Raw genomic sequence first — 16,177 nt, 5'->3', positions numbered from 1 at the left:
TTTTTACACTTTTAAAATTAAATTTTATATTTTCAACTTTCTTTTACTAGCAAACTACACCGTTAGGGAAAAAAAATTAACCTATAGAGAATGTAGAAACGAGTCATATGTAATTTAAAACGGATTAGTAGAGCAGGTCTGGCGGTCGTATCAAATGTGCCCTCTCTACAGATTTTCTTATCCCTCTTCCCTTTTTCCTTCTTCCTCCTCAGATCACTGCCACGGCCTTCTCCGTGAGTGATCCAATCTTTCATCAGCAAGATGTAAGCTTGGCGATAAGGATATTGCAGTATCCAATGTTACGCAAATGATATATTGGCAATAAAAGTTCTAAACTTCATGTTGCAGGAAAAAAAAAATTGAAAACGGAATTGGATGAGTACACATCAAAGAATTGGAAGACATTTGTGGCACTTATGTAGAGAATTTTAGTTCAAACATGTTTCAATAATTAATATTACATAATGACAATTGACAAGGCTAGTTTTTAACTTGAAATTGAAAGAAGAAAATGCATTGGACCAGAAAATATTACAAAAGCTGCAGATAATGTGACAACAGATATAGAATTACACTTAAAGAAAAAAAATATTACCATAAATATCAAACTTAGTATGTATGTCAATGTGCGGCTGCTGGAGAAATGATGACTTCACAAGTTGTGTTCGATTGTGAGGATCCAGTGCCTAAGCTACTTGAAGTTGAAGAGACACATTGGTTATTTGCAAAAGCAGAAGTCCTAGAGGGCATAGAGCTGAAAGATGAATTATAGGAAAAGGATGGAACCTGTGGTGAGAGAGTGGGAAGTGGAGCTTCAAAATTAAGCACCTGAACAACTTGCCTAATTGTAGGCCTCAGATGGAAATCTGTGTAAGTACACCACAGGCCAACTATCATTAACCTCTCCATTTCCTTCTCATCAAAGTGTCCATATAAGCTTGGATCAGATGCTTTAAGAAGATCAACCATGCCATGGAGTTCCCAAACCCAATCCACCAAATAGAGCTGTTCTTCATTCACATTAGGTTCAATTGCCTTTCTACCACAGGCTATCTCCAAAGCAGCAACTCCAAAACTGAATACATCAGACTCCCTACTAGCCTTGCCTCTTGTGACAGCTTCAGGAGGCAAATATCCAATTGTTCCTGCTAAAACAGTTGTTTTTGAACCTATTGCATGATCCATTAGTCTGGCTAACCCAAAATCACCAAGCTTTGCATCAAAATTAGAATCCAACATAACATTGCTGGATTTTATGTCCCTATGAAGCACACATTCTTCCCACTCTTCATGCAGGTATAATAATGCGGAGGCCAGGCCTCTAGCAATATCATATCTCACTTTCCATGCCAGAAGGCCTTTTCCTTTAAACAGATAAGAATCCAAGCTTCCATTTTCCATGAACTCATAAACCAGCAGCAGGTCATTGTTCTGATGGCACCACCCTAAGAGTTGAACCAAATTTTTATGCCTCAGTTGGCTAATGATCTTTACTTCAGATGCATACTCCTTCACTCCTTGACTAGATCTGCGAGATACCTTCTTAATGGCAACATGGATGTTCAACTCTCTTATAAGTCCCCTGTAGACTGCTCCAAAACCTCCCTCTCCAATTTTGTTTTCTCTTGCAAAGTTATTAGTTGCTCTGGCAAGTTCTTCATAGGAAAACTTCTTGGGTAGAGACATTCTTTCGAAATCGTTGTCCATAGCATGATCAAAAAGTGAGACTTCCTCCAAACCTCTATTCTTCAGCATCCATCTCACAAGGAAAGTTACCCCCCAAATAACAATTAAAACACTCAGCCCTGCACCAAGTCCAACACTCAGCCCTATCACCAGCCCAATTTTGCTTCCACCCTTTTGTTGTTCCTTGTCTAAACTAGAGTTGAAGGACCATGAGCTAAGAGTATGTTCCTCATAAAAAAATCCTGTTGCTGAAGAGAAGCCAATTTCAACCCATTCAGGTAAGACATCACTCAGATTGACCACAGAGAATAAGTGCTGTTTAATTTTGACACTATCCTTATATCCAGTTAAGGTGACACTTAATCTGTTTGAAGCAGAATCGTAACTAATATCAGCATCATATCCTCTCTCATCCATGCTTGTGAACCATTCCGTAGTGTCAGTAGTGTTGATAGAATTAACATCGATACCGACATGGTCATATTTAGGATCCCAGTCATTAACAAAGGTATCGAATTCCACCGCTACAAACGGATAATCCTTCGCGTAATTCAGATTCTTAAGTTGTTCGCGGCTCGCAAGACCGATACCGCTTCCATCTATGCCCGATTGTGGAAAGTCTGGGTGTGCAAGAAAGAAGGTGATGCCATCTCCATGATGGGTTTTATTGGGGGTGTTGATGGTAAAGGAGAAATGGGTAGTGAAGTCTGTGACTTTTCCTGAGTTCTTGTCCCAAAGATGCAAATTTTCGTAATATGTAACTCTACCATAACTATCTGGCTCATAACGGGTGAGTAGGAGGACATCTTGGTCAGGATAGACATCTCCTGAAGTCTTGAGGGCGTTTCCCGTGTCACCAAGTTGCTGATAGTTGAAGGCTAATGAAGCTGCTGCACGAGGAATTACAAGGAGCAAGAATATTAATGTTACATGCAGAAAATAAGCACGTACATAAGTTTTCTTACAGTAACGAGATGCTGCCATTGCTGGAGAATTGGTGTTGGGTGCGGTGGAAATAGAATTGTGCAAATATGGCTTGGTTAATTTGCTTGGGGTTAGATGAATGTAGTTAATGTTTCTTGCTTCAGTTGTGTACGTACGTGGACTGGGTACCCTCTTGAATATAATTATTGTTTGCTAGGTACAAGATGTAGCTCACTTTGAAATTTGAAGTGATCAAGGCTTCAACTAATTGAACCTGTCGATTTACACATATAGTTGAGGGGTTAGTTGAAGCCTTCTTCCTCAAGGACAAAATAAGAAAAATCCAAGCAAATTAATGAAGGCAGTTGACAATATTGCCATTCCTCCTCCCTCCTTGGTATAACTCCCCAGTTCCATCTGATTCCTGCAGGACTCTCATTGGGTGAAAGGTAAATTAAATGTTATGATTTCAGTATTTGTTGTTTCTGATTTTCAAAAAATAAAAATAGCAAATCGACTTAATTATATTCTCATGAAGTAACACATGAATAAAAATAAAAAGGTTAAAACATCATATAAAAAAATCCACACTACACGTGAATAGTCTTGAGAATAAGAGAATATTAAAAAAAAATCATAATTACGAAATACTCCTTAACCCGTCTTTGTGAGTTAAGGCTCCTTACCTACTTTCTAACGCTCATCTTCACAGTCCTTACCATAACCTTATTGGCCACGCACGCACACAAGTCAAGTCACAAACGTGAGAATCATCCATCATTTAAACCGAAACGCTTCACCCCACTCACACGTAACATTCCGATAAAACAGGGGCCACCGTGGGAGATTATTAGTATTCTCTTAATACTTAAGCAATATATTATGTGTTTAGGTCATTAAGTTAATAATAGATTATTATTATTTATTTGTAATTTACGGTTGGTATTCGTTTATTACTTAAACAATATATTTTTTAAATTTTCTTTATATATATATATATATATATATATATATATTATTTTGATTTCCTTATAAAACATTAATCTTTACGGTTAAAAAAAACTTTATTTTATATCTTATAATTTTATCAAATTTCTATTAAATTGTTCACTTTTAATCTTTAAAATTATTCCATATCCCAATTTTAATTTAAGTATCCTTATATTTGGACTAAAATAATAGGTTGAGAGTTTTGAGTAGAAAAAATAAAATCGACCGTGGGACCAAATTTATTTATTTATTTATTTTAAAAAAAGAATTTAATCAACTATTTTTATTTTTAAAAAAATAGTCTCACAAAATTTAAAATACATAAAACTAAAGTAGAATTATAAGTCTTTTTCCTTAATCAATAAAATGTATATATATACCTCAAATATGAAAGAATTCCTGAGATAAATCTTGTGTGCTTCCACTTGATAAAATAAAAAAACAATTACTAACAAATAAAGAACTTAAATAAAAATACAATAATACTCAAACTAATACAGAGATAAACTTTAAAACAAAAAAAATAATATAGAGATTTATTTTTGTCTTTGGGGTGTAGAGTTATATCTGTAGGTGATCTAGGAATTGCAACGACCATATACTCCATTTGACATACTGTGGCAGAGTAGCTAATAAAGATTAATAATTAATTCAAGAAACAAAAAATTTCAAAAAATAAAAGACTTTCATTTTTTTAAATGGCAACTCAACTTTTTTATATCATAAAATTAAAGAAATTTATTTTATTTTGGAAAATAAATAATTATATTGATTAATTAAAAAACTAATTAATAATTTGATAGATGAATAAATAGATAGATAATCAAAGTATAAGAGTGTATTTTACTATTTTTTTAATCTTTTTTTTCCTAAATTCTCTTCTATACAATTCATTATGTTAATCCAAGATATATTTATCGCATTTTTTATACTTTCGAAGAATAGATTTTATATTTTTATCTTTCAGGGATGTATTTGTTAGCAAAGGAAAAAGACGAAACGTAAAAAAAAATATTATGATAAATATGTCCCTATGCTGACAATCTATGTTGACAATCATTTCAATGACAAATTTGTCCATCTGTGTCACATAAGCTATTTTATTAACGATAATGAACGAAAGTTAACGGATGAATATATTTGTCGCATTTTTTACACTTTCAAAAACTAAATTTTATATTTTTATTTTTTAGGAATGTATTTATCCGCGAATTACACCTTGACGAATAAAAGTGATTATTTACCCTATTCTAAATAATATATTTCGAAATATCTTAAAGACTCATAAATGTTATTATCACTACAACTTAACGCCAAATCTGTACAAATATAAACTAGATCCCTGTTATGGAGGGGTACGAAACTATGAATAAGATCAAAATATCCCAAAAATTAAAAATTAAGTAACCCTTTTTCAAAGAAACATGAATGCTAAATAGATTACACTTCCCTCCATTAGCTATATATGAATAAGAAAGAAGGAAAGAAGCATTCAGATAGAATCAATTTCACCGTGAGTACAGAAGCGACACAGAGGGAGAAGCATCATCAGATTTTGTGGTGAACCCAATGGAGTTTGTGTTGGAACTGAAGCTTATGATCTGGCTTTGACCTTCCTCTGAAGCAGTTATGCTGAATGGTGCTATGTATGAGTGCAAGGGGCCTTCAAGATATGTAGGAACAGGCAAACTTGATGGAAGATTAGGCAAGGGAGCTTCAAAGTTAAGCACTTGAATCGCTTGCCTCATTGAAGGCCTATTGTTATGGTCAGGGTGAGCACACCAAAGACCAACAATCATCAAGCATTTTATTTGCTCCTCCTCAAATTTCCCTTCTAGTCTTTGATCTGCTGCTTCAAGAATTCTCCCTTCTCCATAGAGTCCCCACACCCACTGCACAATACTTATTTCATTTTCTTGAGCCCTATGGTTTATGGGTATTCTTCCACAAGCTATCTCTAAAGCAACAACTCCAAAACTGTAGACATCTGATTCCTTACTAGCCGGCCTGTAGCCCAAAGTACATTCAGGAGCCATGTAGCCCATAGTCCCAGCTAAAGCTGTAGTTTGTGCACTTTTTGCATGGTCCACAAACCTTGCTAAACCAAAATCCCCAAGTTTGGCGTTAAACTCTGAATCCAGCATAATGTTGCTGGGCTTTATGTCTCTATGCACTACACATTGTTCCCATTCTTCGTGCAAATATAGCAATGCTGAGGCCAATCCTCGAGCTATGTTATACCTCACCGCCCATTGCAAAATGCTTTGCTTCTTGAAAAGATGAATATCCAAGCTTCCATTTGACATGTACTCATACACAAGCAAGAGCTTTTTCCTTTCGTGACACCAACCAATCAAGTTCACAAGATTTCGATGCCTTAACCGGCTAATAATTATCACTTCTGATGCAAACTCCTTTATCCCTTGATCAGAGCCTTCTGATACCTTCTTAATAGCCACATGAGACTTTATGTCTTTAAGATAACCCTTATAAACACCTCCAAATCCACCCTGTCCTAGCTTGTGCTCATCTTTGAAACCATTAGCTGCATGTGCTAATTCAGCATATGAATACTTTCTGGGTCCTGCCCCCCTTTCAAAATCCTCACCCATATACTCTTCAACAATATGATTTTCCTCTTCATCTACTTTCTTCCACTTCTTCCACAAGCCAAGTGAAATCAAACCCGTCCCACCAATCAAAACAAATCCACCGATTCCCATCCCCACTGCCAAGCCTTTTTTGCTCCCACCCTTATGTTTGTCGAAGACAAAACTAGAGTTGAAGGACCATGAGCTAAGAGTATGTTCCTCATAATACATTCCAGTAGCTGCAGAGACGCCAAATTCAACCCAATCAGGTAATTTATCTTTCAGATTGACCACAGAGGATAAGTTTTGCTTAATTTTGACGTTATCCTTATACCCAGTGAAGCTGACACTTAATCTGTTTGAAGCAGAATCGTAACTAATATCAGCATCATATCCTCTCTGATCCATGCTAGTGAACCATTGTGTAGTGTCAGAGACAGAAGTGACAAAAGAATTAACTTGGATACCGACATGGTGATATTTAGGATCCCACTCGGGATTAACATAGGTATCAAATTCCACTGCTACAAATGGATATTCCTTTGTGAAATTTGGATTCAGCAGTTGAGTGCGGCTCAAAAGACCAATACCAACTCCATCTCTTGGATCTAGTTCTGGAAAGCTTGGGTGTGCCAGAAAGAAGGTCATGCCATCAGCATAATTGGTGTTATTTCGGGCGTTTATGGTAAAAGAGAAATGGGTAGTGAAGTCTGCAACCTTTCCTGAGTTCTTGTCCCAAAGATGCAATTGTTTGTGATATATGACTCTACCATAGCTAAATGTTTCATACCTGGTGAGTTGGAGGACTTCTTGCTCATGATAGACATCTCCAGAAATACTGAGGGTGGCGTTTCCCGCGTCACCAAGTTGCTGATAGTTGAAGGCTAATGAAGCAGCTGCAAGAGGCATTACAAGAAGCAAGAGTGTTAATGTTGCATGAAGAAAAGCATGTACATAACTGTTCTTACAGTATGGAGATGCTGCCATATCTGGAGAACTGATGTTGGTGCGGTGGAAGTGGAATTGTACATATATGGCTTGCATGTAGTTAATGTTTCTTGCTTGAGTGGGTGGGGGCGTGGAAGGAAAAATAATACAAGTCACAAACTTGAGAGACATTTATCATTGAAGCAGAAACGCGCTTCACCCATTTCCACGTCCTTCAATTGCATCTTTTTCTTCTTTCTCCATTGTAATAAATAATGGACAAACAAGTATTAATTACTTGTTGCCGTTTCGTTTTTAAATTAAAACTAGCAATCAGTCAGGCCGAACCAACAGCAACCAAGATCTAAAATTAATTTTAGTAATAAATGTGACATTTTTTATTTTATAAAAATTAAAAATAATTACTTTTTTATATTAAATCTAAAACTTAAATTTTAGTTTTTCTATTCTTAACCGATTTTCTAATCACTAAAGACCCCAACTCAATGCTAGGAAATGTTATTATCATAGCAACTTGATGTCAACTCTTTATAAATATAAACTAGATTATTGCTGGAGTACGAAACTACGAATAAGATCAAAATACCCCCACCAATTAAAAATTAAGCAACCCTTGTTTAAGAAACATTAATAGATTACACTTCCCTAGAGATAGATATATGAATATTACATTTATTTTCCATTAAAGTTTAGTTAACTTATTTAAAATAATAATGATTATTAAAATATCCATTACTTTACCACTCCTCAAAGATAAAAATATTACACCGTCCTCCCTTCTTTTGATAAAATATACACTTTCCTTAACAAATGAAAATATTTACACTTAACTATCATTTAAAATTTTAATTTTTACTATTGTTTAAAAAACTAGCTAGTTCATTTTTTGACAGATAAAAACTAGTTAAAAAAATTATTTTAAATATATTATATATAGGCAAAATAAAATTAAACACAAATATTAAAGTAGAATTTAATTGATGTTATTAATATAGTAGTTTTTATATATATTTATTATTAAAATTATTAAATGCAATATACACACATTTAATATTATTAATAAATATTATTTTTATTTAATATAATATATTTATTGAGTTTAATAAGTCTAATGCTAATAGATGTATATTAAAGGTACAAATTTTTAAATGAATCTATTTATATTAAAATTATTTTATTAAATAAAACCGTTTTTTTACAAAATTTATATAATATAATTATATATATATATATATATACACATATATAATTTATCTAATAATTTAAATTTGTAATTATAATTTTCATAAGTTATTTTAAATTTTATTATATATTTTGGATAAGTCGTTATCGAGTGAGGCAATGATAACTCTATTTTAATTAAAAAATTTTAAAATCCTATAATGAATATTCTTTATTGATAGTAAAGTAATATATATCCTAATAGAAAACATATTCATAATCTTTTAAATCCAAGTAATATCCTGTTTGAAACAAATAATAACTTTTAAGAGATAAATTAAATTATTGTTTTTCTAAAAAAAAACTAAAGATATGAGACATATCTTAACACTCGTCGTTGACTGAATATTTTTAGACATCTAATATGACTTTGTCTTTCCTGTTCCTTTTGATGCTTGCTTTCTCCAGTTGTTTGTCTTTATTTTTCTTCTTTCACAGGGCCTCAGGAACATCTATAAGCGCTCTGATACCAGATGATTATATTTTGTTGTAAAAGGAGGAGATATATTGTGAAGAGATGTTACATGGATATTTTATAGATCTTCTTCTTTACAAGATTTTTTATGAAAAACTTGTAAACCCATAAACATAATCTTCATCACAAATTTTTATGTAACTTGGAAACTCTTTTATCATTAAAAATTTTGTGGAACTTATAAACTCTTTTTTCATTTGTGATCCCCTCTTCCGATTTGGTGGAAGGATTTTTCTATACCAACTATTTGTAGACCTAACATTTTAATTTTAAAAGAAAAAATAAATCCTAAAATATTATAAACAAATTCATAAGCTTTTAAATCACTCTCAATCCAGACAAAGCAAATTCCTCCTTCCCAAGCAAAGGTGATTGCCCAAAGCTTGGCCATAAGGATATTGCAGTGCCCAATGCTACTTCGAGATGAAGTGAAGTAATTAATCTGACCTACTGCATAACATTATACAGGGGTTGCCCAACCCAACATAATAAAAGTGGATTAAAAATTCAAATCATTCCATTTATGCTTAAGTTCGCCGTCAAAAAGTCAAAAAATTAAAAAATAATTTTTAATTGATTTAAGTTTATTTTATTTTTTATAAATATTAAATAATAAATGCTTATTATGAAATAATAGTTTATTTAGACAAAAAAATAAATTAAATAAAAATTAATAATATCTATATATATAAAATATCAAAAGAAATATTAAATTCAAATTTTTAAATAAAAACAGGCCGGAAGGTTTACTCATCTTATTTTTTTCCTCAATTTTTCTTTAACAGGCAAAAATGAAACAGGTTAAATTGAGTTGAGTGATTGAAAACCTCAACTCAATCCGAAAACAAAAGGGCCAAAAAAACTGCCTTATCGTGTCACACGTAAACACTCATAGGTGTTAGGTTCCTGTGAATAGAAGCCAAAGCCAAATTCACTGCATGGTGGCAAGACATATCTAGAAAAACTAGAGGCGGGCGCTGCATGACTCTGACATTTTTCTTAACACTTGTCGTGTTACAACTTTTTTTTTATATTTTAAAGCAAGGCATCCTATACAGATCAATATCACTTCTTTCTCATGGCACAGAAAGTGACAAGCTGAAGCATGCCGGAAAGAATTTGATGCCATTTCAATCACTGCTCTTGCTTTGTGAATTGATAATGAAAGAGAAACTAGTTTGGAATCAGTGACCTTTCCAGACTCTAGAACGCACAGATGAATTTGACACTGAAACACTGTATGCCTCATTAACATAAGGAACAAGAATATTGAACACGTTGTTTTCTTGATACAAGATCTTTAAAATTCTCTGTGTCATCTTCATATATAGGAACGGTTTATGGTTAATGGATGATGGAGGAATCATAGGGAACAAGACTATTGAAGTTGTGGCCGAGTGGCTGAGATTAACATAGTCTATGGAGGCTCTAGTTTCTTGATTGACAAATGAATACAAGGAAGTTATCTAGGAAATCAAATCTCCAAGTTAACTGTAACAGTTCCACCACCCATGAATCTCTGTCACAATTATTTCAAGCAATTGTTCATGGGACCTTAAGTGAACAACTAGCCAGAAAATTGAACTACTTTTCCATTTTCAAATACATGGACGACAATATCTGACTTTAAAGAAATGTGACTGATACTGTGTACAGAGAGAGAATTAAATATACTCATAAAAAAGAAGAAAAGAAGCATTCAGATAGAATCAATTTCACCGTGAGTACAGAAGCGACACAGAAGGAGAAGCATCATCAGATTTTGTGGTGAACCCGGTGGAGTTTGTGTTGGAACTGGAGCCTGTGATCTGGCTTTGACCTTCCTCCGAAGAAGTTATGCTGAATGGTGCTATGAATGAGTGCAAGGGGCCTTCAAGATATGTAGGAACAGGCAAACTTGATGGAAGATTAGGCAAGGGAGCTTCAAAGTTAAGCACTTGAATCGCTTGCCTCATTGAAGGCCTATTGTTATGGTCAGGGTGAGCACACCAAAGACCAACAATCATCAAGCATTTTATTTGCTCCTCCTCAAATTCCCCTTCTAGTCTTTGATCTGCTGCTTCAAGAATTCTCCCTTCTCCATAGAGTCCCCACACCCATTCCACAATATTTATTTCATTTTCTTGAGCCCTATGGTTTATGGGTTTTCTTCCACAAGCTATCTCTAAAGCAACAACTCCGAAACTGTAGACATCTGACTCCTTACTAGCCCTGCCCGAGGTAGCACATTCAGGAGCCATGTAGCCCATAGTCCCAGCTAAAGCTGTAGTTTGTGCACTTTTTGCATGGTCCACAAACCTTGCTAAGCCAAAATCCCCAAGTTTGGCATTAAACTCTGAATCCAGCATAATGTTGCTTGACTTTATGTCTCTGTGCACAACACATTGTTCCCATTCCTCGTGCAAGTATAGCAATGCGGAGGCCAATCCTCGAGCTATGTTATATCTCACCGTCCATTTCAACAAACTTTGCTTCTTGAAAAGATGAATATCTAAGCTTCCATTTGGCATGTACTCATACACAAGTAAGAGCTTTTTCCCTGCATGACACCAACCGATCAAGTGCACTAGATTTCGATGCCTTAACCGGCTAATAATGTTTACTTCTGAAGCAAACTCCTTTATCCCTTGATCAGAGCTTTCTGACACCCTCTTAATAGCTACATGAGACTTTATGTCTTTAAGATAACCCTTATAAACACCTCCAAATCCTCCCTGTCCTAGCTTGTGCTCATCTTTGAAACCATTAGCTGCTTGTGTTAATTCAGCATATGAATACTTCCTGGGTCCTCCCCCCCTTCCAAAATCTTTTCCCATATACTCTTCAAAAACATGAACTTCCTCTACACTTCCTTTCTTCCACTTCTTCCACAAGCATATAGAAATCAAACCCAACCCACCAATCAAAACAAATCCACCAATACTCAATCCCACTGCCAAGCCGGTCTTATTCTTTTTCTTCTGACTGGGAGCTATATTGGAGGTTGCTGGAGACCTGGCAACTGTGTCTGCTCCCTTTGTTATGTTTTCTTGTGCTGCCAAAGTTGAGCTAAAATCCCATGAATTGACACTATGTATAGCAGTTGAACTTCCCGTGGCAGCTGAGAAGCCAACAGTAACAAATTCTGGTAAATGAAGTCTCAGATCAATTATGGCAGATAGATGTTGCCGCAGAATGGTGTCATTGTTAAAACCCGTGAACACAACACTTAAATTAAATGAACTAGAATTGTAACTGATCCAAACCTCATTGAGTTTCCCTTGCTTGATATCAGCCAACCATGTGACATTGGCAACAGATCTCAAAGAGTTGATGTCGATTCCAACATGTTCACCGGGTGGATCATAGAAATTCTTATAGATATCAAACTCCACAGCAACAAATGGGTCAGTGGAGTTTAATCGTTGGTTCTCAAGTGTCAGACCCAAAGCACCTCCTCTGGAGACATAAGGAAACTTTAAACCAGCAGGGGCAAGGAAGAATGCCATCCCATCTCCATATCCACTTCGGTTCCGTGAATCTATGACAAAGGAGAAATGGGTAGTGAAATCTGTGAGATTCCCTGTGGCTTTGTCCCACAGGTGCATAGGTTGGAAATATGTGGCTCTACCTGTGCTGTCCCGTACGTTTCCTGTGAGTTCGATAACTGGTGTTACAGGGTTGGCTGATCCCTCATATATTATGCTCTTGCCATTTGGATCGAAACTAGTGATGTTAAAGGATAGAGGGAAAGCACAAGGGATAATGAAGATGAAGAAAATGGATAACAACATCACTAAGAAGTGATGGGAGAAACTAAGGTTGGACAACTGGGCATACATTGCATTTGGTGCTGCCGAGACCATTGTTTGGAGCTAGATTCTGCTGAAGCTTGTAGAATTAAATGGCTTTTCGTGCTTCTGCTCACCAATGTTTACTTCTTTTTTGTTTCTTTCCCTTTCCAACAGTTCTAATTGTAATTATTTTATTCTATCGTGTCGTCTGAAAGTAACCGTTGTTGTATATAGTTGTGAATTAGATTATATGATGTATTTTAAAAGAAATAAAAAAATATATTAATGATATTTAAGGGATAATAAATGCGAAGATGCACTCACACTAGTCAAACTGTTTTATTAAATAACATTGGACACTTTTTCACTTTGTATCAATTTTTTTTCTAAAATGTTTTTCTGTAAAATTATCAAAGTATCAATTTCATTCTTATAAATTTTTTATCTATTTTTTTATACTTACAAAATTAAAATATATTTTTTTTCTCAGAATTAGGTTCTTCGGGGTTGATTTTCATACTTATACTTATGTGTCACTTTCTCATCATCCAATTACAAATTATTATTTTTCTAATTTCTACCCTTTTTTCGTCTTCTCCACGATCAATTTTTTTTATTAGATGGGTCTGCATTTTAACAAGGTGCGTGTGTCTTGGTGGTTTGATGCAGTGTGGTTTTGATACAAACAGTTGGTGGGTGTGTATTTGAAGAGGCTTAATGGGTTAGGATTGCTTCTGGAAATTCTATCAGAATCACAATCAGCAACATCAGTGGTATTTTGTGTGTGAATCCATAGATACTCGAATATGTTTTGTTATTTAGTGTGGGTTTTATTTTTTTCTCATGGCTTAACTTTGTGCTTCATTAGGAAGTAGTGAACGTTAAAATTCATAGCTTTTGCTTTAGAGTTTTGGTGGGGTTTTGTAAAGGATATGGCCTCCGAGTCTGCGACAGATGAAAACTAGCGTTTGGCCTCTCACAACCGCACAGTCCAAGAGGGCCGCGCGTGCACAATTACGACGGACCCGAATCAGCTAAGGGGCTTTACGGTGATGGGCGAGGATGGTGTGGTGGTCGCCCCGAGAACAACGATGGGTTCACGGTGGTGCGATTATAGCTTGACGCGGTGGTCACAGATGTGTTCAAAGATTTGGATCTCACACGGTTCGATCTTGTGCGACAACAATGAGAATGAGATCGGGTGAGGGATATTGTTCTCTCTGAGTATTGTTCTGGCTATGCTATTTGAATTTTTGAAGAGGGTTAGCGAAGGGGGCTTGAAAATTTGTGACAATTTTTTTTTTATTTGTGGGGTTTTATTAATCCCGGGAAATGTTAGAATAGTCAAGAATATTGGCTAATTAGGGAGTAACTGATATAAAAAAATCAACCGAATTTAGTTCCAGACTAAAAACTAAAAAGTAACATTTCAATTTTTTAATGATGAAAAATAGATAATAAATTTTATAGAGATAAAATCCATACTTTAATAATTATATAAAAAAGAAAAACATATTTTTTTTTAGGAAAGTGTAGAGACGAGGAATTGGAATGATTATGGTTACTGCACCAGTGGACCTTTTACATCAATTAAAACAAACTTTTACATTGATATTAATTAAAGACTTCAAATTTAAAACTAAATTATTTAGTGTCTTATAGTGACAGCAGGATGTTACACCATACTTAGCCTAGTATTTTTCCATTTAAAGTTCTCGAAGGTGATAGGTTGATCAAATTAGTTGCAATTTATCAATGCCTTTCACTAAAATGACTTGGGAAGTTTTGCATGAGAAAGTGTTCTTCTAACTTTCCCAGCAATGGTTCTAGTGAATCTTACTTACCACCATGCATGGGAAGTGTCTTGAAGGGTGCCTTTTCATGTCTTACCCATGAGTCTTACAATAATGGTCGAATAGGCCTATTTGACCATAGTTTAATCTAGTTACTTTTATAGTAAACACAAGAAAATGTTGTCTTAAGTTGGTGGTCTTACAATAAAACTTTTGTCTCTTAATGGTAAAAAAAAGTTGGGAAATTAAACACATTCAACCTCTCTTCTCATATTTTAATCTAGTTACTTTTATATAGTCAAGGTACATGACTTAATTCATAAATGTGGCTCATCACGAGAAAATGAATATTACCACCATTTGAGTGTGTTCACCACCTTATACCATGATTTAATGACATAATGGCATCGTGGTCTTCAAAAGTTAGAACATCTCTTTATATTATTAATTAATGACCACTTATTCACTTATTTATGATATTTCATCAATTAAAGAAGGGATCGATGCCAACAAATAATTTACGTACATAATGTGTAGATTTATGAATAAGTATATGCAAGTATATGTATGTTTCTAAAAAAAAAATGCAAGTATATGGATTATTATATTTAAAAAATCCAAGTCTTCTCACTTGCTTCTTCTAGTATTCAAAATTTAAAATGTTTGACCAGTCAAAGATGGCTTGATTAATTGGCTATTTGGCTTGGCATCTCTTTCTTTTTCTCGTCCGTTATTTCAATAACAATGACAATAAAGACCCTGAAAGTCAATAGGAACTTTCCTTAGTTGCAACTTGATGAAAGCTTTCAGGCCACGCACGTTCAACTTTGTCCAAGCTTCAGCAACTTTCATATTTTGTTATTGTTTCTTTTCACGTAGATTTTAACTTTGTTAATGTTGCATGTACTGAAAAAATAAAATAAACTTAATGCCAGCTCTATGAATATAAATTTTATCGGCTTTCTGTAAATGCAGTTCAATTTTATTTATTTATCTTTATCTTTTTTGGAGTTACACAATAAGCCCAATTTTCCTATTAGTAAAAGTATACCGTGGTTATAACTTGTGTTTTTTAAGTCTAGAAGACTTTTGCCTTTTCTTTTTAAGATTAGATGCATATAGAATATTTCAAGTAAAACATTTTTTTTATATAAAAAGGTTAATCTGTCTATCTATCCTCTATATATATAATAGTAAACTTTATTATTAATGATTCTAGTTCAATTGATTGAGCGAGTGGATGAGTGTTGTAAACTTTTTAATATCTTTTTCAATTTCTATAAATAAAAAGAAATATTAAACTTCAGTCGAAGTTTTTGTAGCCATTGATTAAATATATAATAAGTTTACTTAAAACTTTTTTATAACCATTAAGTAAAACATAAGACTTGTATAGTTGTAGATTAAATTTGAGCAAATTTAATATTAACTAAGAGTTAACTTACTACCATAAATGTAATTTATTATACATTTTGCCAATAGTAACAACAACGTTTAAGAATGAACTACTACTTATATTAAAAATGAAATTATAATTTTTATTGATATATATATATATATATATTGAAAAAAGATAATTAAATTTATGTGAAAAACTGACAAGTATTTTATAGGAAAAGTATATTAAATAGTAAATAATTAAAAAAGAAAATTGGGAAGTTGCCACCAACTATGGAAAAACCATAAAAGATAAAGAGTAATCTACGATTTTAGAAAAAAGAGTTCGGAAGTTGTTGTTTACGCATAAGAAATATGTTAATACCTCACACAGTCATG

At 33.9% G+C, this 16,177-nt stretch overlaps 3 protein-coding genes across 4 annotated transcripts; all 3 read right to left on the bottom strand.

Annotated features, from left to right (window-relative positions):
- Window positions 1-402: 402 nt before the first annotated feature.
- On the bottom strand, window positions 403-3,425 carry LOC100783420 (L-type lectin-domain containing receptor kinase IX.1). The gene has a single exon (XM_003532546.5). It carries the CDS (start codon window positions 2,668-2,670, stop codon window positions 622-624), a length of 2,049 nt encoding a protein of 682 aa, XP_003532594.1. The 5' UTR covers window positions 2,671-3,425; the 3' UTR covers window positions 403-621.
- A 1,567-nt stretch (window positions 3,426-4,992) lies between these two features.
- On the bottom strand, window positions 4,993-7,392 carry LOC100782884 (L-type lectin-domain containing receptor kinase IX.1). 2 transcript variants are annotated; one of them, XM_006584890.4, is made up of 2 exons: window positions 6,982-7,392; window positions 4,993-6,813 (listed from the first exon to the last, which is right to left on the bottom strand). In XM_006584890.4, exons 1-2 carry the CDS (start codon window positions 7,308-7,310, stop codon window positions 5,109-5,111), a joined length of 2,034 nt encoding a protein of 677 aa, XP_006584953.1. In that variant the 5' UTR covers window positions 7,311-7,392; the 3' UTR covers window positions 4,993-5,108. The 2 variants fall into 2 exon arrangements, with proteins under 2 accessions (XP_006584953.1, XP_040873924.1); XM_041017990.1 differs by having other exon boundaries at window positions 4,993-7,087; window positions 7,160-7,392.
- Window positions 7,393-10,214: 2,822 nt separating this feature from the next.
- Window positions 10,215-12,837, bottom strand: LOC100782344 (L-type lectin-domain containing receptor kinase IX.1). Its single transcript, XM_003532544.5, has one exon. The coding sequence runs from the start codon at window positions 12,678-12,680 to the stop codon at window positions 10,551-10,553; it is 2,130 nt and encodes a 709-aa protein (XP_003532592.1). The 5' UTR covers window positions 12,681-12,837; the 3' UTR covers window positions 10,215-10,550.
- Between the last annotated feature and the right edge of the window lie 3,340 nt (window positions 12,838-16,177).

Source organism: Glycine max, chromosome 8 (genome assembly GCF_000004515.6).
Source record: "Glycine max cultivar Williams 82 chromosome 8, Glycine_max_v4.0, whole genome shotgun sequence".
Taxonomy (NCBI): Eukaryota; Viridiplantae; Streptophyta; class Magnoliopsida; order Fabales; family Fabaceae; genus Glycine; species Glycine max.
This window is presented reverse-complemented; position numbering and strand designations above follow the sequence as displayed.

Bases quoted from the DNA above. Each gene is read 5' to 3' on its own strand.
- LOC100783420 (XM_003532546.5), bottom strand. From the start codon at position 2,670: ATGGCAGCATCTCGTTACTGTAAGAAAACTTATGTACGTGCTTATTTT.
- LOC100782884 (XM_041017990.1), bottom strand. From the start codon at position 7,310: ATGTCTCTCAAGTTTGTGACTTGTATTATTTTTCCTTCCACGCCCCCA. The intron at 7,088-7,159 runs GTAAGAACAGTT...TGCCTCTTGCAG, and splicing joins TATGGCAGCATCTCCATACT to CTGCTTCATTAGCCTTCAAC.
- LOC100782344 (XM_003532544.5), bottom strand. From the start codon at position 12,680: ATGGTCTCGGCAGCACCAAATGCAATGTATGCCCAGTTGTCCAACCTT.